The 24,239-nt window shown below is 42.5% G+C and overlaps 3 protein-coding genes across 5 annotated transcripts in view; 2 read left to right on the top strand and 1 right to left on the bottom strand.

Annotated features, from left to right (window-relative positions):
- The first annotated feature begins 216 nt into the window (after positions 1-216).
- LOC137669453 (galanin receptor type 1-like) lies at positions 217-15,715 on the top strand. The gene is made up of 3 exons (XM_068411554.1): positions 217-924; positions 2,529-2,594; positions 15,398-15,715. The coding sequence occupies exons 1-3, from the start codon at positions 217-219 to the stop codon at positions 15,713-15,715; spliced, it is 1,092 nt and encodes a 363-aa protein (XP_068267655.1).
- Positions 15,716-18,668: 2,953 nt separating this feature from the next.
- Positions 18,669-21,009, bottom strand: DDX28 (DEAD-box helicase 28). The gene has a single exon (XM_068411104.1). It carries the CDS (start codon positions 21,007-21,009, stop codon positions 19,369-19,371), a length of 1,641 nt encoding a protein of 546 aa, XP_068267205.1. The 3' UTR covers positions 18,669-19,368.
- Positions 20,424-24,239, top strand: part of DUS2 (dihydrouridine synthase 2) — a 26,972-nt gene continuing 23,156 nt past the window's right edge. For 2 of the 3 annotated variants that reach the window (XM_068411108.1, XM_068411105.1), the window contains exons 1-2: positions 21,050-21,110; positions 21,595-21,734. In XM_068411108.1, coding sequence (XP_068267209.1) covers positions 21,612-21,734 — 123 coding nt within the window. In that variant the 5' untranslated portion in view covers positions 21,050-21,110; positions 21,595-21,611. Of the gene's footprint in view, positions 20,443-21,049; positions 21,111-21,594; positions 21,735-24,239 lie in introns of those variants that run through there. The other variant, XM_068411106.1, reaches the window with a different exon arrangement.

Raw genomic sequence — 24,239 nt, 5'->3', positions numbered from 1 at the left:
TTCTTCAACCTCATTTTTTGCCTGTTCCTGGAAGAATCTGCACCAGAGACAGAGCTTGGAAAAAATCATCTGAAGAAAATTGCTCCCCAAAGGAAAGACATATAGCATTGCAAAACCCAAGCATTCAGCCTCTGGCCACTACTAACAAACATCAACCTGCCCGATAGCAGTCAGGGCTGCAGGGAGTGCTCCCTGCCTTCCAAGCAGCCTGGCTCCATGGAGGAGCAGGAAGACAACTTTGTGCTTCCCCTTGGAGCCAACACCAGCAAGTGCAGCCTTGAGACTAACCAAACACGGACCCCAACATGCTGGTCAGGAGCAACCAGAAGTGGCCTGGAGGTGGTGATTGTACCGGTGCTTTTTGGGTTGATTTTCCTCCTGGGAATGGTGGGAAACACATTGGTGTTGGTTGTTTTGGGGCGGCTCCGGCCTGGGGGACGCCCATCACGCAGCGCTACCAACATCTTCATCTTGAACTTGAGCATTGCAGACTTCTCCTTTCTGCTCTTCTGCGTCCCCTTCCAGGCCACCATCTACTCCCTGCCAGAGTGGATCTTTGGTGCCTTCTTTTGCAAGTGGGTTCACTACTTGGCCATGGCAACAATGCTGGTCAGCATCTTTACTCTGGTGGCGATGTCTGTGGACAGATACATTGCTGTGGTCCATGCCAAGCGTTCACTCTGCATCCGCAGCAAGCGCAACGCTGCCCTTGGCGTGGGTGTCATTTGGCTGCTGTCTCTCCTCATTGCCATCCCTGTGGCCCAGCACCAGGCCCTCATGAGTGGTCATCAGCAAGCACCCAACAGCTCCTTCTGCTGGGAGCACTGGGCAGATGGTTCAACAGCCAAGCAGACGTACAAGATTACCATCCTGCTGGTGGGATACCTCCTGCCCCTGGTGCTCATCACCTGCTGCTATGCCAAGGTGGGTGAGAGGGACTCAAGTAATGTTTAAATGGAGGGAAAGATCACTCCTAGGCTCTTGGTGGCTTGGATGTGTACACTCAAGCTACCCAGCCAACAAATAATAGATCCAATCCTGTCAATATTCTCTCCTGGTACAGAATACTTCTCTGAGGTGGGGAGGGGGGGAAGGAAAAGAGAGAATGAAATTACACTAGGTCACAAAAAGGATTACAACTGCTAAGCTGACACTCAGCCCGACACCCAAATGCCCTAGAGACCCTTGCTGTTTTTCCTATTTTTCAGTTTGTTCTCTCTTGATAATAAATATTTGTTCCTGGCAAGAGGAAAAACCCATGGAGGGAGAAACTATGCAGAGAGTGTACAGCAACAGTATTAGATAAAGAAATCACCCTGATTTCTTTCTTTCCCCTTTTTTTTTTTTTTTTGACACAAAGCTCAGACTCTGTGTCTTGCAAAGACTTGAAAAAATAGATCTTAAAAGAGTTTTATCCAGCAAGAAATCTCTTCCTTTTTTGTTGTGGATTGCTATCACTTAAATTTTTTGTTTCCCCTTACTGATCTTTAGCATGTTTAAGACTGATGGTAAGTCTATGAATTGTGCTAGCATGCAGAATAAGTTTTCTGTGAATTTTGAATTAATACCCTATTGTGCAGGGACTGCCAGGGACTGGACTCCCTTGTCACTAGTCAGTTGCAGGTCTATCCTTTTGGGGAAAAAAAAAAAAAAGTTTTCCTGGAATTTAAGTTCGCATTTGTGTAATCAAAAAATACATTACTTTCAATACTAATCTGTTCTGCTGTCGTCAGTGCTAAGGACAGGACAACGCACGTAGATTTAAGCTAAAAATCTCTAAGCCTCAGGCCTTGCTTGTCGCATGAGGAAAAAGCCACTAGAGCTCTTAACTCCTGTCACTGTAGCTCCAGCTGTTTGTCCCCTCACCGCCCTAGGCGAGACTGCAGCAACTGGAAGGTGAGCTACATTTAATAGAGGCATTTTTTTGTTCATTAATTGCTTTAGAAAATTTAGTCTGTTAGCTCCAAAGGCCAAAGCATAAACATTGCCAGGTTACTGCCATGCTGTGATCAGGTTTCAAAAGCTTGATCTAGATGTTGTTAACTGAGAATTTCCCTACAGTGCTTCTTATGACTCTCCCCCTGAAAGAAGAACCCTCTCCAACTGCCCCATTTGTTAGTGCTATGTTCAGGAGCAGCAGGACAGTCACATCAGGGTACACCACTGGCAGCCTGCTCTCTGCTTTTGTATGTAATCAACCTAGAGATAACCTGAGGCACAATCTAAAATTCAAAATCTATGGAAAGACTCCTGTGGATTTCAGCATAGTGCCAGCTGAGCTCTTTATATATGCTGAACTTCATCTTCTGGAAGCATAGCGGTTTTAATGCTTTTTCCAAACCTTTCTTGAAGGAGAAAGAACTGTGGATGGCTTAAAATTAAAAGCCTCAAAGCATCAAATTCAAACTTTTGTTGAAGTTATGCTAAAACAATTCTTTTAAATTTTGGTGCTTGTATGAGAAGTTCAAATACTAATATAAAAAATTCAATTTCCCATTCAACATAATGCTCCTTTTTTCCCCCTAAAGGTTTTATATCATCTCCATACGAAAGTAAAGAACATTTCTAAGAAGTCAGAGAGATCAAAGAAGAAGGTAAATATCTTTGGTTTAATCTGTACGCTTACTATAACAGATATGTCAGGTTTCTAAAATAACTAATATCCTTTTCAAGCTCCATCCACATACTGAAGTGTCATTCATGTACCAGTCTTTCAGCTCAGGTTCAGAATTCATGTTGACAGTTTGTTGTATCTTTATAGACACAGTACATAATGATGCCATTATTGAAATGCTATATTGATCTCTATATACATGCCTGCTGGACTGCCTTTTGATTTATTGTGCTATAATAGGATCCCACAAATACTATCTTTTTACACTGGCAGACAGTAAGATACTCAGACTATAAAAATATCTAGGTGTTTTGAGTACCCTTCAGCAAGCTAAAAGGAAAATACATGAAGAACCCTGAAACTGAAGTACTTCAGTTTTGCTGCAGTTTGCATTTAAGGTCTTTCTTAAAGTTTGCATTTAAATAGGTGGTGGATTCAGATCCTGGTTTGATCCCTTTGCAAGCCAAAGAACAGGGTTATCCCTGGCTCAAGCTATATGAAATAAGCAGACTTGCAAGTATTTACTGAGAAAAACCTTCAGAATATAATTTTTTTTTTTTCTAAGAACCTCAGAGCGAATAAGCCATAATTAATAGAAGTTTTCAGGTAGTAAAACTCACCAACCTCAGTGATGCAAGGTCAGATTTACCTGAGGTGAAAGGTGAAAATGCTATTTCAGCCAGAAACGTTATAATTGTTGATTGAGCAGCGATAAGTGAAACTGTAGGCTATCTGGCTAGTCAAAGACAGGAAGTGAGGGAGTACTATCGTTAGCTGCTGGTAGGACAGTCAGGACACAGTTGGTGCCAGTGGCACAGCAACAGTACAACCCAAGTGAGCAGTGCACACGCCTCGGAGCGGATGTGATAGCCAGCGGAGATGACTAGGGAATGCTTTGATTTGCTCTCAGCCAATGCACTGGCCGGTTTCAGTGGCTACCTGCCACATTAGAGCAGCCGTACAAGATGTTGCCGTGATGCTTTCTATGACAAAAATGAGGGTCAATACAGCAAAGGTGGCCATTTGATTGAAAAGGGTGCAAGACATGGAAATTAAAGCTTTGATGTGACCCCAGAAAAAAGAAAAGACAGACACTGGTACCACAGCTGCAACAAGCCACAGGTGTTCTGAAACACAGAACCACTTTTGGACATGACAAGTTGCATCCAATGATTTATTCACTAGCATTACAGGGCCCCCCTGTAAATATAGATCACTCACAAAATGAGGAATTCAAGATACTAGATTTTCAGCATGCTGCAGCTATACCTAATAATAACCTGAACCAGTACTTCTACTGATTTATCTTCAGCCAAAATGTAACGTAGACAAAAAGGTATAACCCTAAACATAACAGCCATCTGTTCCATATCTCAGAAAGAAACCAATCGTAGTAGGTTAATGTTTTGTACGCAGCTAAGGTATCACAGAAAAACATACAGTTCTCATCAACACAGATGTCTTCATGATCAGCCTATTCAGGAAAAAGCAGAGGTACTTTAGGAGGTTAACTGTGCAATTTGGCAGCTATGGTAGCATTTCAAACAAGACTCAAGGGTTTTTAATACAAAAATAATATTATCTTTCAGGTGTATCCACTGCAATATTGTGCTACAGTTTTAATGGTCTGGTCTGTGCTGCTTCTAGTTGATTTAGAGCTGTTATAGAGATTTTGCGAGTCCTTTATGCCTATAAATCCTAACTAAATTTAACTACAGATTATATTTAGTTTCTACTCCTTCATTACATTCACTAACATACACTTGGTTTTCTTGGTAATATGAGTATCAATGCATAATTGGTCTTGCACCTACACTGCCTATAAGGATAGAACTCAACTGGTATTTGCAATATTAGGTATTTCCTTGGCCATGATTCTGGAACGCCCGATAGCAATTCTTGTTCCATTTAGCATGGTTAGGCCTAATTAAATAGGTGATCTTTTCAGGTGAAGTAAAATCAAATACATTTCTCTGTACATACACATCATCTTCCACAATTTGTCTCCTTCCAGCACTTTCGGTGTAGAAATTGCTCATTTAGCCTTTCTGCAGGCCAAACAGCATCTTTAGCATACCTTTTTCAAGTATTTTTTGCTTCAACCACTTCTCTTAGCACTTTATAAGGAGTCTTTCTTGGGGAGGTTGCAGACACTCTCAATTCCTGCATGTGCTTTCAAAGCATCCTTGAAATATATTGAGTGTCAAACATTTAAAGTAGATCTTCTTAAGAACACTTCACATCAGAGCCTAATAGGAAATTCATATGTGTGTGTCAGTTCTGTTAAATTAACTCCTTCATATGTACTTAATTGGTCTATTAGTGACAAGTAGTTTTGTTTGGTTTTAATTCATAAACATCAGAGATTAAGTGAACGGCTTTTGCTTGTTTTGCTCAAAGATGTTTGACAAATGAATCTTGCTCCATGTTTGAAAGGTTAATTGAGCATACACAGAACATCTAGCTTGTTCTGAAATATGTGACTTGGCTAAACCCTAATTGCCTCAATCTGTCAAAAGAAAGTGTAACGTTAACAGCAAAGTCTCCAATATGAGGTGATAAAATTACCTGATTCACATCTGTTAATTCACAGTGTGCACCTTGACCACACTAATATTGAAAACAAAGTGTCATAGTGGTACCAAAGAGTATGGTCTGGAACAATGACCCCTCGGTTCCTACTTCATTCCTGTAATTTCAAGAAAGCAGGACAATTGAGCTATTATCCTCTTCTACCCTTAAGGGAAAGGGTTTAGTCTGTTTGGTTTTTTTCCTGTTTGTTTTCTTTGCCTGTTTAGTTTGTGGGTTTGAGGTTGTTTTTGGTTTTTTAAACATCTAAGTAGTAAATTTTGCAAACAGCTATTTGTTCAGATCTTGCTATATTCATCTGGGCTACATACGTGAGTAAAGGTCTCAAAAGAATCAAATTGCAGACTCAGAGTCCTTGTTGAATAAGATTTTCCAGTGAAATGGTTGCCTGCATTACCATTGCAAACAGTTTGTTTTACCATTCAGAATTCCAGAAACTATATCATCTCTTCTGCTTTGTGCTATACAGACTCCTCAAGATAGAACACTTCCAACACAAAACATAGTTAAGAAACAAAGCAAATGCCATAGAGCTTAGGGAAGGGACTTCTTATAAACAGCATTCCACATGCTGGCTGAAAACACATCGCTACTATTCTCCATTATAGGCTGCTTCTAAAAAAAAACCAGTAATATCGGGTAAGATTTTTTAGAATGTCATGACTTATTTCTGGATCTATAGCTTTTAATTGACCTTGTTGGAGCCTTAGTATAATACCATTCCCTCCACCCCCAAATCCTGTAAACACTGATAACAGGCAGAAGTGACATCATCCTAATTCACATAGTTCGAGCCATGGAACACAGAAGGGCATGCAGTAAGGAAGTATTATAGGGACAAATCCAAATTCAAGCCACCTGAAAGGTCATAGAGGAGCCAGTATTTTATCTGCTATTAGTACATCCTGTGAATCTTGAAACAACATGTGAATCTGGATAAGGCCAACATTTACAGAACAAGTGAGAGAGACTGCCAGCTGCAGACCTAAGGCCATTTCTAAAGAGATAATGCTAGCATGGCCAAATGAACAGTCCCCATGTTGTGCAAGCATATGCCTGACTTTCCTAGTGTTAAATAGTTGCATTACTGTAGCAAAGAAAGCAAAACAATACTGGATTTAACTAAATCTGAGCATATAAAGCATATTACTGGAGCCCAGATACTTGGTGCTGTAGCTCAACAATTCTCTTTAAAGATCATACTGTAACAGTAATCTGTATCAGTGCCTTTTTAAAAAAGCTTTTTTTTTTGTAAATAAATCAAACCGACAGAAACAAGGCTTAATGAACTACAGTACTACAAATCTGTTATTCTAAGAACTCTAATGCTTGTTTTCTCTATGACTTCTTTCTGCCTTTTTCTGACACAGCATGGTTTTCCAGTGCCTGTCCCCACCACACTGTGCTCAGCCTTCTGTACAGGCTTACCTGGTGTGCACTGTCAGCACCCAGCAGAGGAGCACCAGCTGCTCAGGGACCCAGCAGAGCTGCACATGCAGACTGGCGTGCCTACTGTCTGTTATCCTAGTACAGAGAGAAAAGCCAGTTAAAAGTTAAAACAATTGTAAGTTTTTTAGCTAACTGTGCAATTAAGAGGAGCTCTAACACATACACCTAAAACAGTGGCACTGCAACCCCGTTTCCCCTCAAGGTGACCTTGCCAAAAAGTTCACAGAGGACATTGGTATATGAAGTATCTTCTCTGAATAAGTCTTAAATGCCAGGCTTCACTTCAGCAAGATCTGAAGACCCTGCTGCTGCCTCCCAGACAACATTGCCACAAGATATACCTGAGGTTCCAGTGTAGATTTCATTCTGTGCACGGTGTTTGCAAAGTCACCTTTCCCTTCTCTTCCATTATTTGTGATCTTTCTGCTGTGTATCATTGTCCCATTTGCCACAACATTGTACTGGAAGTTTATGTTATTTGAAGATATGTAGGGGCTAGAAGGACAGATAGGAGGGCCCTGTTTTCCAAGGCCAGCCTATTTGTGGGCAGTATTTAGATGCATGATTGTAAAGTTAATTACTAACACATTTTGTTTGAACAGGCACAATTTATGAACAACCCAGAGAGCTCTGACAGCTGCCCCCCCGCCAAGTTAGGGTTCAAACACTCCCCGAAAAGAACAAGTTGTCTTTAACAGAATGCTGCAGATAACATACAATCTTCCAGGCACATACATCACCAAAAAAAAACCTCAAACCAACAAAAGTTTGGTTCTTGGGTTGCAATTTGTAAGGTTTTAAGTTACCGTACGATTATGTTCAAACTACAGCAGTTTTTTCAATTTATGGACACTTGAAACTTCGCAAAAATTTCCCTTGCACAAAGTTTGTTGCATCCTGACTTCATATTCCCTTATCAAGAGTTTGACCTTTAATTCAGATTCCTACTTTGAAAATTTTTATATATGCTTGCCATCTACGTGTCAATGTTGGGCATGCTCAATTTAATATGCTTTTCCATTTATATGTAATATAAGGAAGATATAATATATAGGAAGAAGTTTAAGACTTTTTGCAAGCTTAGGCTGAAATTCTGCACGATGATCTAGGACTGTGCTCGCAGAACAGATACATGACTCTTTCCCCATTTAATGCCATACTAGCTGCACAAGTTTGCAAACCTTAAAATTGAGATGGTGTGATGCTGCAGGATTCCCATTGCAGTTTCGGATAATTGTTTCTTGAGGCCAGCCAGCAAGACCACGTGCTAAGAAATCCTGTGCACCCTTCTATCACAAATAAATAAAGTATATTTCAGTCCTGCTAATTCCTTTCTGCATCATGCAGAGTACAGCAAGTCTATAATTTGGCTCCAAGGAAAGTTAACAATTCCCTGTCTGACAGGGTTGAAAAGTGTTTCATAAGAACCCAGCCCTAGGAACCCTGAATGTACATTTGCAGTAAATAAGATGATTTAACAATGGAAATTAATGCAAACCAAGGTCTATCCTAATCATGAAATAGCCCTGTGGTGTTTCACTGGCCTCTAGAACACACCAGGGTTCCTGAATGTTTACTCAGTTTTGTCCTGTAAATCTTTAAAGAACAAATAACAAGACTTGCAAACTGCACAATCTGAAATGCCTTTTCAGGTTTAAAAATGTTTCTGGAGATGTGAATTCCATAGCTATTTTGCAAACTCCCTTGGGGGACAGTAGGAGTTGTGGAACCTTGAAGCTAAAAGCTCCAATTAACAGACCAATTGAGCCATTTAAATCTTACAAATTAGTACTATGCTTTTCTATTGTTTAGCTACAATAGAAAGGTGAACCATGCTTACGTGGTGGGAGAGTAGTGTCTCTTCTTTTGTTCTCTGTTGCTTTCCTAATAATTCCTAAAATTTGATTTGCCTTATTTTATTGCTGCTTTTAAAATTTCCCCTCTTCTAGCCACTCCTTGAGACGGAAGCTGTTCACAAAACTATCATAAGCCCAAGATCTTGCTCCAAAATTGTAATGGTCAGTTCGAAGCATATCTCTGTGTAGCTGATTGTTTTCTTCCTCAGCTCATATATTCACCACCTTACATTTACCTACACGCAAATTAGCTGTTCATTGCTCCCAGAGCTAAGTAAACACAAATACACACAGAGTTGATTTGGGACACTCCATGGAGCGCCACATTTTGAAGGTCATAGAACAGCTTGAGGTAAAATATACAGAATTCCTTCAAGGTAGGCGGGTATTCCTGAACATCTTGGCCAAGAGAGGCAGACAAAAACTGCACTGTAACTGCTTTCCTATATGCTGAACTATTTCTTTGGCTTCTGTTCACACAAATGTAAGGTTTTCATATAGGCTTAATGAATATGATGTTCAAGGCCTTGGCACTTGAACAACAGCAAGTACAGCAAAGTAGCATGGGAGATCCTGGGATCCATCCAGCAAAAAAAGTACTAATCAGAAGTGAAATCCTGCAAGTTGTTTTGCTAACAAGAGCCTAGGGCAGCAGGAATAGAGAGCATCATTACCAATTAGTGGATAATAGGAATATCATAATGCTTATAGGCATTTATGAATACAAAGTGAGTCAGTATTAAGGGCATCAACAGAGGAGATTAGTGACATAATCACAGAATGAGACATGCGCAGATGAGCAGTTAGAACACTGCAAGCAAGCTGCTGGGAAATGAAGAGTCCACCTCTTAGCAGGCAATGCAAGTTGCCAAAATGAACTGGTAACAACTGAAACCATCCAGAGGCACCTTGACAGGCTTGAGAGGTGGGCCCGTGCAAACCGCATAAAGTTCAACAAGGCCAAGCGCAAGGTCCTGCACGTGGGTCAGGGCAATCCCAAGCACAAATACAGGCTGGGCAAAGAATGGACTGAGAACAGCCCTGAGGAGAAGGACTTGGGGGTGATGGTTGATGAGAAGCTCAATATGAGCCATCAATGTGCGCTCGCAGCCCAGAAAGCCAACCGTATCCTGGGCTGCACCAAACCTCACTGAATGTTCTTTCCCATTTCTGAATGGCTGGGGTACACAGTACAAATGGATGGTCTGATCAGCTCTGAAAAAAGGTGTGCAGCTAGCTGTCTCAAACTATGACGAGATCAGGAAAGTGACAATCTCTCTACCTTTAGACTACTCTGTCCACTCTATATTTTAATTTTGGGAATGTTTATTAATCTAACATAACAGGTAGTTCTGACAAAAATAAGTAACTCCATGGAATACTCGAAGCATTTGACTCATTACAGGGCAATCTTAATTTTGCCCTTGACAAGTTGCCTGACAAGTTGAGGTAGCTTCATTAGAAACTTATCAAGGACAACAGCTCAAAACACAATTAAATACTAAAGACTTAATCATCCTCCAGGATGAGGCAGCTCCCCCAAAAAGGTTTTTTAAACACATTTCCCATTGCTTTTCAAAGGACAAGGGAAGGCTAAAAGAGAGAAATAGCTTGTCCAGGGCAGGGGGGCGGAGGGGGACAAAAAGGCAAATAGACAAAGAAAAACAGGAAAGCATAAATGAGAGTCAGATCACCTATAAAGATAACAAAAGAATAAGCAAGTAAATTCTAGACAATCTATGCAAGGCAGAAACAATAAGGGGGGGAAATATTTTATTTATTTATTTGACAAACAAAAATATCTATGACTCTCCTAGTCTTTATTTCCCACCATGCTATTGAGTCACTGTATAGCTTAAGCACACTTACTTTGTCTGTACAACAAATAATGCACTAAGTTATTTTGTGGAGCTGCTTGAAAGACTTCTAGGAGTATTAAGAGAGATTTAGATAATCCAGTAGTGGCCATTGTACATGTCTATTATGGACCCACTGAACCTTTGAAGAAGGTTAGCATTAAGTGGGCACAGCTAGACCAAGAGTAATCCATTAACTGTGCAAATTATCACAGCCCATTGAACAAACTCAGTACACAAGCTATTTGGATCAGTCCTCCGCAGCTGGTCACAGTCTATATTAACATTAGTTTTAGCTACAACAAAGTTACCACATTTAAAGCCAAACATAATGTTTTGTTTCACTTTCCTCTATTTTAACTAGATATTGCCTAACTTGAAAAAACAGACACAAGTCCCACTTCCAACACGTTTCTTGAGTCATGAATTATGTATATTATTGCTCTAGTATTGTCTGTGTTTTCCATCTGCAAAATCTCAAATAGCTGGATCTCAGAAACAGCTTTGTGCTAATACATAGCAACTGCAAATCCATTTTTTAATACTCAGTCCTATGTTAAATGTGTGGTTTGTTATTTCACAATAAAAGCAAAAAAGAATCTAGGTATATAGCCCTTATTCAAAGGACTATTTCAGTGCTTGCAGCCCCCTAATTTAAGCAGAAGGATGCTATAAAAGGTTGCCTCGGTAACAAACCTAAGCTACTTAACATTGCTAGAGGGTAAAAAAGCAGCACCATTATTGCTGGCGAAAGCTAAGGATGGGTCCTATTTATTAATAATTTTCTTAGTACCCATCATACAACAGTAGGCAAGCTAGACCCCACAAGACCACTATGCCTGTGTCTTTCAGTTCCATCAACTTCTAATCATGCCAGTATATTTTTAAGGACAGCATCTGGTTCCCAGTGTGGCCAGCTTGAAGACGTTTGGGGGCCGAGGTTGTTCACTCACATGGGAATGTGCTTTGTCACCTCATATGTCAGACAGCATTCTAGTAGGCAAAATAAAGGAAGCACCTAAAGTACAGCCAGGTACAGGATGAACCTACAGGTTATTGCCTTTCAAAATTAATACAAACTTACTTGAGAGACCTATTTAACAGAAATCCCTTTTTTTTCACTTGTATGGTAGGCAAATGTTTTCTCTTATCTGCACAGAAAACTTGATCTAATGCAACAACATCTTCCTAAGGAGGATAACAGATTTAACTGGCTTGTTAATGTAGCTAAGAAAAGTGAAGGTGGTACTTTTGGCTTACATCCAAACCCATTTTTGCAATCCAATAATCATCTGTTTTTATTGCAGGAGATCATTGCTGCAGACCCTTGTAAACAGAGCAAAGATGGTTCCAGACCAACACAGAGAAAACTCCTCTTTATCATGCAGTTGATTTTTCTACAGGGTTAAACAAGTAGAAGAAAAACCAGTTGCCATGTAAAGCACCTTTTAGCCTTCCCTGACATTACTACTGTCCTAGCAAGCAGAATATACTTTAAACATTTCACTGTGATTCACTTAGATATAAGATCAGATTAAATGTACGTTATAACCAATAAGTAGAATTCTAGTGTGCCCTCATGTTCTGCAGGTTTTAATACTGTTACTTAGGAAGGTCAGCATAATATGAAGGCCCTGATCCATCTCCAATTGTCTAGATAAAGTAAGCCCTAGCCAGATATTCAATAAATAACTATATCTGAACAAATAGCTGCAAGCAGCTTTCGACGTATTTTGACATTAAAAAAAATCAAAAGGTTTTTAAAGTTCTAAATAATCTTAGGAAACTTCAAGAGCATTATAGGGCAGTTACTAAAGTGAAACAGAAGAACCTGGAAGACAAATAGATTTCCTGTAGTTTCACCCTGTATCTCCAACCCCTTTGAACAAGCCAGGTTATAAACCTAAGACTTGTTTATAAATATTTTAGCAGTGTATCTGACTGTTCTCATGTATGGGACTGCAATCAGTGGTCACAATCCCAGATTTTTATGCACCAAGATCTAATCACCTTATATTGTTTCTGCTATGAAGTAATGTCAGTCCACTCTTCCCTGGAGCATGCTGTCATTTCTCCATGCTGTCATCATCTCCAGAACATGATCTTGGTAGTTAGTCTGCAATACAAAAGCCTTCTGTTAGCCAATACACATTCAAGAACACGATACCTAACTCATTGATACAGGAAGACAGAAAAAGCCATCTCTAAAGTAGACTCTAGACAAGTGAAACTTTATTAAGTATTTGGAGAGCCACTGACAGGGGAAAGACTGCAAATGCTCTGAGGAGAAGTATTTCGGTTGTACCAGTACTGTCTTTTAGGGTACCAGACAATCCATCTAAGACATAATTCCTTAGGAAACCTTACTTCATTAATTCTGGTACCCATAATTTCCTTATTTTCCTCATATTACATTACCAACAAGGCCAAGCATATACCATAGAGGGGCAGACTTACTAAAACATGCTACAATTTCCATCTCGCCCGAAGCACACAGCCACAGAGTACTGAGAGGCGCAAACAACACACGAAATGCCCTCAGTTTAATGGGAATCCAAAAGATTTCTTTCCTGAGCCCAATTCTACCCAGCCACCTGAGTTACCACTGAAATACTGCCTCGGAGATGTGCTTAATTTGGCAAGTCATGCCAGCTGTGCAGCACTGCAGGAAGGTCAGAGAACATACAGAGGTTTTGCAGCAGTTGTATTTGTGTATTTTGGGGAGCCTGCGAAAAAAAATTCCCTTCTCCTAAAAGATCATTCCAGCTTAGGTGTTTTGGTGTTAGATACATGTAAGCCTGAGTCTTTGTAACTTCTATTTATACATTTTAGCATAACAGTGACAGAGTGCTTTAAAATGAGATACAAAATCCTGAAGGTCTTCTCTAGAAGACAAAACAACCACTAGATGTAGCCATTATAAACAGTGATTAAATGAGTTTTTGTTCACTAGAAAGTTATCCCTCTTCTAGGAAAGTAATTATACACTATTCACTTGAAGTCATGCAAGGGAATTATTGACAGAAGCATTGACCTAGACTAGTAAGGCTGTAAACTTTAAGCGGAAATGAAGCCTAAATTTTCATTTTTCTCCATTGCTTTTCTGCTACTTGTACAACAGTTCTCCTTAGGGGAAGGGTAATATCTGCATATTTGCAAATTGTTATATTTATCAAAATGACAAAATACAAATGAGAAGCACTAAATACTAAAGTTGAGAAGCACTAAATACTAAAGTTGAGAAGCACTAAATACTAAAGTTGAGAAGCACATATTTTGCTCAGAATCAGGTGGGGGGAGAAAAGGAAGTCACTTGCTGTGCGTCTGCTACAGTACTCCAAAAAGGCGGGATTAAATACATAAAAAAATGCTCACCTTCCATTATTATTAGTATTTTTGAAAACTCCTGAAGTGGAATTAGCCCTGCAAAAACATTAGGAAAGGGTCTAAGGGGCTCCAAGTCAGTAACCTCTGAGCCTTGCTAGGTAGTCCCTGAGTGTGCTAGAAGTAGAAAGTGAGAGAAAAGCAACACCCTCAACAACCTTAAACTTGAAAAGTGACATCTCACTCCCACAGGCCTCAGGATCTTACAGAAAGGAAGTTGAAGCAACTTATAGTTTAATTTTATTTACTGTAGCTTACAGTAAATAACAGTCATTCTTCATCCTCTTCAAAGGCTTACAGGAAAAAAAAAAATCTAAAAAGAGTGTTTTTGTTCTAATACACATCCTTAACTATACCAGATTAAGTTTTTGTTCAAGAAGGGAAACACCTTTTCAATAAAGACTGAGTCATTTCTCCGTACGCATCCTGCAGGTCCTCTGAACATTAACTTCACAGCAATATTTACAGGGCAAGGGATTTTGCCTACATTTGTGAGGCTCTCTGCTTCAGGGACAGCCTGGACTTGCAGCCCCAAAACACAGGCGCCCCAGTATTCACCTTCAGTCCTCTCCCCCCAGGTTCGTCACAGCCTGGGCCCCTCTCCCCAAACGACCATTTCCCCTCAACAAAAGGAACAAAACCTAAAGAAACAACCTGCTAAATTTCACACCACAATAGCCCAAGCAGCTCACACTACCTACCTTTGGTCAAGGCTGCCTCTCCTTGCACCCTTCCCGCCCTGGCAGCCACCCCCTCACACTGCTCCGCCATCTTCCTCAGCCCTCCCAAGGCCCCACCTCAGGCCTCAATCCTCCTCCCCAGCCGCAGCTGTGGGGCTACACAGCTGCAGTCAGCAGCTCACCTCATGTTAACCTTCATTTTGGATGATGACTTCAAAGAACACTTTGAAGAAAGTGTTTCAAACACTTTGAAATTTTCAGGAAAATTTTACCTCAGGTCAAGTTTTGGGGCTTACAAATGACAGCTTGCGACAGTGGCTGGCCAGCCTACCCGGAGAGCAAGCGTTGTAGGGGCACACGTCTAACCCAGCCAGCACACAGGCTGGGATCCCACAGGCACAGTGAGCCTCCCCCAGGTAATCATCTAGCTAGGAATATCTCTAACCAAAGAGCACTGCATATTTAAAAAAAGATTACCCTCTATGCATTGTTTTTCTTGGTTTCTCTCGTAAGAGGGAAGCTACTGAAAAATCTTCCTCCTCAAGTGACTCTGTGTTACTCCTCTCAGTGGCATGTCTCCTTGCAGCCAGACTCTTTTCATCTGCAGTTATTTTCAATAGCGTTAGTGTTCCTCAGTCTCCAAATGTTAGGGAATATTATTTCCACTCTTCCATGTAACATAGTTAGCATTATTGTTGCAGCCTCCATATTGTTTGAGGTTTTATGGGCGCTATCTCCATTGCCTACAGAGTTATTCACTCGAGCCAAAACCAGGCAATCCTTGTTTTCCAGGGAGGAGGGTTGTTTTTTAGCATCCTTTTCAGTATTGTCATAATTTGCCCACTTGGCAGTTGTCAGTGTTGCCTGTGTTATGCTGCCTTCACTACTGACGGAGGAAGGCAAACTCACTCATACCACAGACTCACTTGATCACTGTAAACATGTAATATGCGATCTTGTCTTTTCCAGACAGCGCAGACGGTGCTCCTCGTGGTTGCCGTATTCCTGCTCTCCTGGCTGCCACACCACATCATCACGATGTGGGCAGAGTTTGGGCAGTTTCCTCTGAACAACATCTCCTTCACCTTCCGTATCATCTCTCATTGCTTAGCCTACGGGAACTCTTGCATCAACCCCATCATTTACGCTTTCCTCTCGGAAAACTTCCGCAAGGCCTGCCGGCAAGTTTTCACCTGCAAGTTCTTTCTGCAGCCAGTTCCTGCTGAGAAACTGGTCAGAATACGCATGGAGAACTTCTCTACCACACACTCAACCACCAATATGTAAATTGGGCTCACAAATACATTTCAGGAGGAAGAGGAGGGGAAAGGGTGCTGTCTGGGGAGAACAGGTACACAAATGCATTTCAGGGAGTGATGCAGCCTGGAAAAATGTGGACTTTGTCAGATTACCAGAGTGGTAGGAAGCATTTTTCCATCTGGCTGTTTGGACACTTGACACGGCTTGTCCTAGGGTACCTTGCTAGGCACTGGGCTACATGCAACAGAAGTATCTGAATGTCCTTGTAGCGCCCATAAGATAGAACTCATATGCAGTTGTAGTTACGCCCATAAAGTCTAAAGTAAGAGTTACACAGAAGGTAGAATATGGACAGACAAGAAAAGAGCAGTTAATTATGTGTGTAGACAGTCATTAGAATGTGAACGATGAGTGATGTGAAGTTTAGAAAGCACTAAAAAACAGTTTGGGAAAAGTCAAACTAAAAAGTATTTGAATATGTTTTTGTTTCTTTAACAAGCTTGACCATATGCGAAATACATATATTTTTATCTTGCTAGCTGTGATAGTCTCTAAATCTCCTTGAAAGCTTTGCTATAGTATTTACCTATTGGGTAGTAAAACCTTTCACATGACGTGTCAGTGATGTGGATGTCTGCATTTGCTGGCTCTGTATCAGCTTATATATCCCAGGGTTTGAATGTCTGGGTGCTCCTGAATGTAATTACTGTTGTTAATCTCTGGCTCCAGTAACTTTCTTTGTGAGCAACAGTTAGGAAGTGGTATTTCTCAATATATGCTTAAAAGAACTGTGGTTTTGTTTGAAAGTAATGTTTACAAAAGGCTTTCTTGGTAAATGTAGTGTTCTCTGAGTATATCTACCCAAAGCTTTTTATTGGCCACTTTAATGCCAACAGGTTTTGGGTTTTTTTTCCAAAACTGTTTTGATCAACAGTGCCCTAGCAACAATCAGTTTAGAGCATTTGTACCAAGTTCAAGGTTACTGTTTGTAAATATATAAAGTGCATATTACTTAAAACTTAAGAAGCATATGGCTGAAAAAGCTTCATTATTTCACTGTGTTGTCTAATTCGATAATATTGTGTGCTGCAATCCAGACTGACCTGTCATGGGATTCACTGTAACATGATTCCAATTTCATAGACTATGTTACTGAGTTTTTAAAAGTGAGTTACAGAAGTTAAACTACAAATTATATATCTAAAAAACATAACAAAAATATCCAAGTATAACCTCGTAGAAGATCTTCAACATCTTTTGTTATGGTCATCAGAACAGATACAGTTAACTTCTGTAACACGTGTAATACACCAATCATTCATTTTTAACATGTATATTTTATACCTCAGTGTCAAGTGTGCCCACATTGCCTTTTATAATCTGGTTAATCTACCAGAAGTTAACTTTCCTCCCATTTTCCTTCCACATACTTTAACTCAAGAAAAAAAAAACTACTTTGTTATCACCAATGCCACTAAATTACTGATTCAAATTAAGCAGATGCATTAATTATGAAAGACCATTGTCACATAGTTTGACCATGTGTCGGAAGTTACTGTTTATGTGACATCATTTAACTTTGGTTAACTCCGGTTGCATTATTTAGCTGGAAACTGTAGGTAATAGAGCAAAGTATTACAGTACACATCTGCAACAGTTATGAAATTTTAGCCCTAACAACTGATTGATTTAATCCTCTATAACAGCTGTATGAGAAGACAAATACTTGAAGTTGGACATCTAAGGTCCCAAGCAACAATTTTCCTCAGACACTTAAAAAGGCAACTCTATCTGTTGAACTGGAAGCATGGTCACCATCACCTGCTGTCTCAGGAAAGACAGACACTCTATGAAGCAGGTAATAACTTAATATTTATGCTAATACAGTGAAGTGCTACAGCTTTGAAAAAGATCAGAGTCAAATTATATGACACTTGAGATGGAGTCAGCCTGAAATTGCTCAGGCAAAGCAGGCAAAAAAATATTAAAATTTCTTACTTGGCGTTTCTTGAATACAATTTACTGTACTTGAATTAATCTGTGTGTCTACAGTTAAAGCAAGCTATTTCTCAGCAGTTCAGAGGACTTGATAGAACACAAAATGCATATTAACAAACGGAAATAGGATTTCTGTAAATTATACTACTACAGATTGTCCACAGATTTCTGCTTACGGATTTACCCTACTCCTATACATTAATAGTAAGCTTCTGCTTACGAACACATAAATTGCCTGATTTGCAGTTAAACGAACTACAGACGAAAGGCAAGTAGTCCGTGCAACGAATGGGTCCAAAATATAAAGGTTTCCAGTCTCCGAGTGGATCACTCTTCCACTGTACTTCTATAAAGCTGAAAGCTTTCTATTGTATTAAATAATTTTACCACAGCTTGTAACTTCCCCTAAGAGCCCCTTAGCTGTATTATGTGTACAGTTTCTAGGACAAGGTTATATAGCCTTATCCTTGAGTGATTATCTGTGCAAGTTTTGTGTTTAGTTTTTACTCCAAGTATAGTAATAAGAGTAGCTCCAGTGCTTTATTTCCTTTGAAACCAAGGACTTAGATACTATGCTGTGATCTTTCCATTTAACAGCTTACTATTTCTACATACCGAGTTTTGGCACAGTCTACAGTGGATAGCATGGGAAAAACAGCTGCTAGAAGAAAAGGCTATGATAAATCACTGCAATAGAAATCAGAGCTAAAATGCTATTTTTGTGTGATTATTTACCATGGATACAAACTAGCAGCTAGATATGAAATAATCTCAGCCTCATTTTAATCCTATTGTTTTAAAGCAGGAAAGAACAATGGCATGATATTCAAAAGAAATCTTGCAGTCACTTTGTTACCTGGGAGTCAACACACTTCTTTCCTTTAACAGGAGACATTTTTTGGTGGGTTGGGTTTTTTTTGTTTTTACCATCAGTTCAAAGACTGGACATGTCACTACAGCATGCAGAAAAAATGAGCAGAAAACACTTAAAGGCTTTTTATTTATTTACTAGAACATGAAGCAGCAAGATCCCCTTTCTCAGTGAAAGGTAACCATAAAATGACAAATTAACACCTTGAAAAAGCCTCAAGCTTTATTGTGCCTTCTCGTTCCCAGCAAACTTTAGAGGTATCTGCTCTAGAATTCTCCGAATGAACTGCACCTCACAAGAAAATCAAATATAATTTGTCCTTTAGTCTTTCTACATGTAGGTATAATTAGTCAAAGTTGTAACAAAGTTAAAAAAATATTTTCTTTTTTTTCCTGCCACAGTAGTAATTTTTAAGTTGTAATAATGAATGTTTAACTGCTGGTGGTGGGAAGCAATGAAATGCAACAGAGCTGCACATCATACAGGCATACTTTCATTCCGATTTGAATTTAAGTTAAGTGTTTCAACAAAACTAAAAAAAACCAACTGATGAGATCACTTTTCAGTCTTCTCCAAAGGCATTTTATTACTTACTTTCTAGCTTCCTTTTGGAAAGCCATGAGTTGTGGTGCCTATGGAAATGACTATTACAGCTTCCAGAACAGTCCACACAGTTAACCTGACCAACTGGTTCTGAAACTCAATTCTCTGTTCTTTCAGTCTAACTTACACACATAAGTTCATTCCCTCTGCCTTAATGACTTCAAGCTTAGTCCCAACCAGGCCATTTATTACTACTTGGCAACCTGAATCAACCTCCTTTAGGTGGAGGCTCACTAATAGAGGAGTCCATGCCTGGGAGACCTGTCCTTTTCCGGGCTGCAGTCTCTATTTTCCGCACCAGGTCCACATCCCACCGATGGGTGACAAAACTAACCACGGCTCCAGGCGCCTTGCTTCCGACCCGTCCGACCCGACCCACGCGGTGCAGGTAGTCCTGCAGCGTGTCTGGAAAGTCATAGTTGACCACTAGTTGCACACTGCTGGTGTCCAGCCCCCGTGAGGCAAGGTCAGTGCAGACAAGGACAGACACATCACCTTTCTGGAAGGAGGCAAAGATACCAGCTCTAGCAGCTGCTGACATCTGTCCCTGCAGCCTCAGATGCTTGATTTTGTGGTCATCCAGGATATAGCCCAGCCAGTTGACAGTGCCAGCACTGTTGCAGAAGATCAGGACGGCCCCGCCGGATGCTGGGCGCTCCTTGAGTAGCTGCAGCAGTTCAGGCAGCTTGTCCCGGCCTTTGAGGCGGACAAACTTCTGCTGGACGTGGGGTGGCAGGCGGTGCAGGCTCTGGGTGGTGAGGGTGATGAACCGGCCCACGTCGGTGAACTTCTCCAGCGTCTGGCTCAGCCCTGCGGGGAAGGTGGCTCCGACCACTACCACCTGGGTCCTCGCCTCCCCGGGGCCGGCCGGCCCGGGGGCGCCCGCAGCCAGGGGCGCGTGAGCCAGGATCTCCTCCAGCGGCTCCGCGAAGGAGTCGTCCATCAGGGCGTCCGCCTCGTCCAGCACCATCCAGCGCAGCCGCTCCAGGGCCAGGAAGCGCCGCCGCAGCGCCTCCCGCAGCGCCCCGGGGGTGCCCAGCAGCACGGCGGCACCCGGCGGCGGCGCCCGCAGCTGCCTCCGCAGCCCGCCCGCGGCGCCGCCGCCCGTCAGCCCGCGCACCTGCAGCCCCGCCGGCCGGCACAGCGCCGCCGCCGCCGCGCCTACCTGCGCCGCCAGCTCCCGCGACGGCAGCACCACTAACCCGCGAGGCGACGCCGGCCCCGCCGCCTCCGCCGCCGGCCCCTCGGGGCGGGAGAGCAGCCTGTCCAGCAGCGGCAGAAGGTAGGCCAGCGTCTTACCGCTGCCGGTCTCGGCGGCGCAGAGGGCGCTGCGGCCGCGGCGCAGCGCGGGGATGGCGAGGCGCTGCACCGCCGTGGGGCGGCCGATGGAGAGGCCCTCCAGGCCGGCCAGCAGCGCCGGCTGCAGCCCCATCTCCGCGAAGGACGGGCCCTGCCCCGCGTCAGGCGGCGGCGCCTGCAGGGCGGGAGCCGCCTCCTGTGAGGGCTCCAGCTGGAAGAAGTCCCCGCAGGCCTTCCTGTGCTTCCAGCCCGCCGACACCAGCTGCGGCCGCTCCCAGCGCCCCACCGTCTGCCAGCGGGGCTGGCTCAGCTCTGGCCGCCGGCTCCGCAGCAGCAGCTTCCCCGGCCGCGCCGCCGCCGCCGCCTCCCCATGCCCGCGCCGACGGCGCTGCGCGCCCCGCTGCAGGCGCTGCCGCAGGGCCCAGGGGATGCGCACCACGCTCTCGGGGGGCTGCGCGTCCCCCGCCGCCGCCGCCCGGGTGGCCGCCAGCCGCCGCAGCAGCAGCAGCGGCGGGAGGCCAACCACCACCCCGCCGCGCCTCAGCGCCATGGCGGCTTCTCACGTGGCCGCAGCGGCGGCGCTGCCCGATGACGCCGTGACGGGACGCTTCCCCCCGCCCCCCGGAGCCGCGGCGGTGCCACGCGAGGACGGTGGGTGCCACGGGTCGGGGGCGCGCGCTCGCGCGGCCGGTACCTCAGGCGGTGGTGACGGCGGCCGGTACCTCAGGAGGCGGGTGGTGGCGGCGGCCCCTTCATGTTCGCCGTTTCAACTGACGGCTGGGCGCTGACCGCCGTGCCGCGCCCCGCGGGAGCAAACATGGCCCCGAGGGGCTCTGGCAGAGCCGGCGGGCGCCCCTCGCTCGGGGGAAGGAGCCGGTGCGGCCGGGAGCACCCTCCGGGCCGCCCCGACGCCTCAGGGCGCCGCTGAGCTCTCTGACGGCTCCACGCAACTGGCGCCAGGGCCGCGGGAGCTGAGCGAGCAGCGGCGGAGCAGCCGGCCCGGGAGCTCCTGAGGGAGCCCCGTCAGGTCTGACAGGGTCGCGCACTCGCCCCCGCTTCCCGCCAAAGGACCGTTCTGGCGTTTACGAGGGGGAAATCACACTCCATGGCTGTTCCCCTTGATTGTCTCTCTCAGGCAGTGCGGCAACAGGGATGACGGTGAACACACCTCTGTGCTTTAGAGGAAAGAAGATCTTGGCTCCAATGGTGCGGGTGGGAACGTTACCGATGCGGCTTCTTGCTCTGGACTATGGTGCCGATATCGTGTACTGTGAGGTATGAAGGATGAGCAGATGGGGCAGTCTTATCTGACAGCATTATTATTAAGAAAAGTACAAATAGACTTGGCTTATTGTAGGATTTTTTCCTTTTACATATTTTTCAGTAGAAAAATGGGGAAAGAAGAATCTCTGTGGCTTAAGGCATTTCCCTTTGAACAGTCCTCAACTTATGGCAAACCCGTATTTTAAAACTGTTCAGTAACTTCAATTCATTTGGAGAAAACACTCCCCATAACAATTTCCTCACATTCTACCATGTGTTGGGTTTTTTGGGTTTGATTTTTTTTTTTTTTGCATAGAGTCATAACATTGAAGGAAGTCTTAGACCGACCTACCCTCTCACCTGGTTAGTTCTGCTGTGCTAACCCAGAACATCCATATATACCCCTCACAGCACTGCTGTTCTTGTTGCTTAACCACTTTTCTTGAAGCTGCCTGAAGCTGAGACTCCACTTTGCTGCAGATATTATTGGTAGCACTGCTCTGTAACTTAAGGTACTTAGTTTCACTGTCCTTATTGTTGCAGTGCATCAGTATTCCCATTTTCCCCTTCAGTGCTATTATTAGCTCTTCTCAAATGTAGGCAACGGTAACAGTTACATGATTTAGCCAAGATTTAGAAAAAAAATACAACCAGTAAACAGTTAAACATAATGTAAACATGGCTTAAATAGTGGCTTTCCTGGAGAATGTTTGATCTGTACCAATAGAACAGATTGTTTCAATCTGTCAGAATCAGTTGTTTATTATGTCCTCCAGGAATCTTCACAGCAGTTCTCTTGTGAGTTAGCTCACTGCCCTTTTTGGGGGAGAAGAAAGGAAAGATTTGTTCTCAGGGAGACAATATACTGTTTGTTTTTTTTTTCTTGGCCACAGCTCACTTTTTGTCTCTAGCTTCTAGAATTACAAATGATATTTAATTAGGTCGGTCAGCTCCATGTGAAAGAATAGTTATTGCTGAATGATCCAGAAGAAATCTCAAAATTCAGTAGAATGGTTATTGCTGTCTGTCATAAAATTGGGAGTAATAAGGTGTTTTTCTTCTTTGACAAACAATAATAAACAGTTTCCCAGTTTATGAATTATGACCTCTCTGCTTTACATGGGATTAAGTGAGAATATTTATTTTTTCATTCTCTGGGAAGCTAACTGTAGATCATGTATAGACAAATCACAAGCGTAGATTAACAGAATCTAGAAGTCTTAAGTGCTAAAAGTGAGTCAGGCTTCAGACAGCCTTTGTACATTGCCAGTATCTCTTGCACTTTTAAGTAGTAGCAAAGAACCTTGTTAGTGAGCAGCTGCTAGATTTCACTAACTACAGAGTTGACAGGGCCATTGTATAGGAAATTAGTGGAAGATAGCAATATAGAAATTGTTAGGTTTCTCAAAAAAAAAAAACCACACAAAAAACAAACCACATCCAAAACCCACAACAAACCACACACAAAGGTAATGCTTTGCTTACTGCTGAAGTCACAAGGTATAATCCAGCACTATAAACTGTATAGGTAAAGCAGTTTCTCCTTTGCACACACTTTTTGCCACAATTCCAGTGAAACACTTATCTCAAAGGAAGAGACCCTCAAAATTACTTAACAAGCTACAGTATGTAATAAAATTTGTAGTGTGAAAGTTATGCCCGTAGCCAAAAACCTGTTGTAGTTTTCCTCATCTTACCTCTAAAATAAGGTCTCCTGTGTTGCCTTTTTTTTTTTTCCACATTGCTTTTGAGGGACAGGAGAGTTAAGATGCCTTTGACATGGAGTAGTGTTAGGACAGATATCTGTCTTAATACATTTTATCAGAGAAACTATGCTTTCTAGGTTTTCTTAAGAACTGACAAGATAGTATAAAATAGAATAGTAGCTTTAAGCAGTTATACTGCAGTTGTTTAGCAACAGAACAGTCTAGATAACTGCATTTTGTAGCTTCATTTTAGATTTATCATTTTGTTTTTTAGTCCTTTCCCCCCAATCCCCTCAATATTTTGGAACTTAAAGCTGTTTCAGAACTTGAAGTGAACAGTACCTCATGAAGAACATGAGTTAAGAACTTACATTAAAAGCACTACTCATAGGACCTATGATATAAAGCAAGCAGATTGAGCTTAAGCCTAATTTATTGTTTGTTTATCCCTTACCTGTAAATCAGCAGGTCTTAAACCTTGTCTTACTTGCTAAAACAAAGAGTTTATAGTAGACTAAACTTTTTCAGGTAACTAACACTATAGCACAGTGGGTTTTTTTTCCTCAATTTATATAACAGTTGAATTAACAACCGCATATTTATTTCAGCAGCTAACAAGTTACAATGGTTCAAGCTGTAGCCCTTTATCAGTTAAAGGCAGTCAGTTTGTCTTAAAGCTCATCTATAATCAAGTTGATGAGATACATGTGAGAAAAGGACTCATTGTGTCCTTAATAAATTGAATTGCATAAATCTGCAGTTAAGCTAATATATGTAGACTGAAGTTCTGGCTTTCTTCTAAAGGAAAGAC

The sequence above is a fragment of the Nyctibius grandis genome, chromosome 12 (assembly GCF_013368605.1).
Source record: "Nyctibius grandis isolate bNycGra1 chromosome 12, bNycGra1.pri, whole genome shotgun sequence".
Lineage (NCBI taxonomy): Eukaryota > Metazoa > Chordata > Aves > Nyctibiiformes > Nyctibiidae > Nyctibius > Nyctibius grandis.
This window is presented reverse-complemented; position numbering and strand designations above follow the sequence as displayed.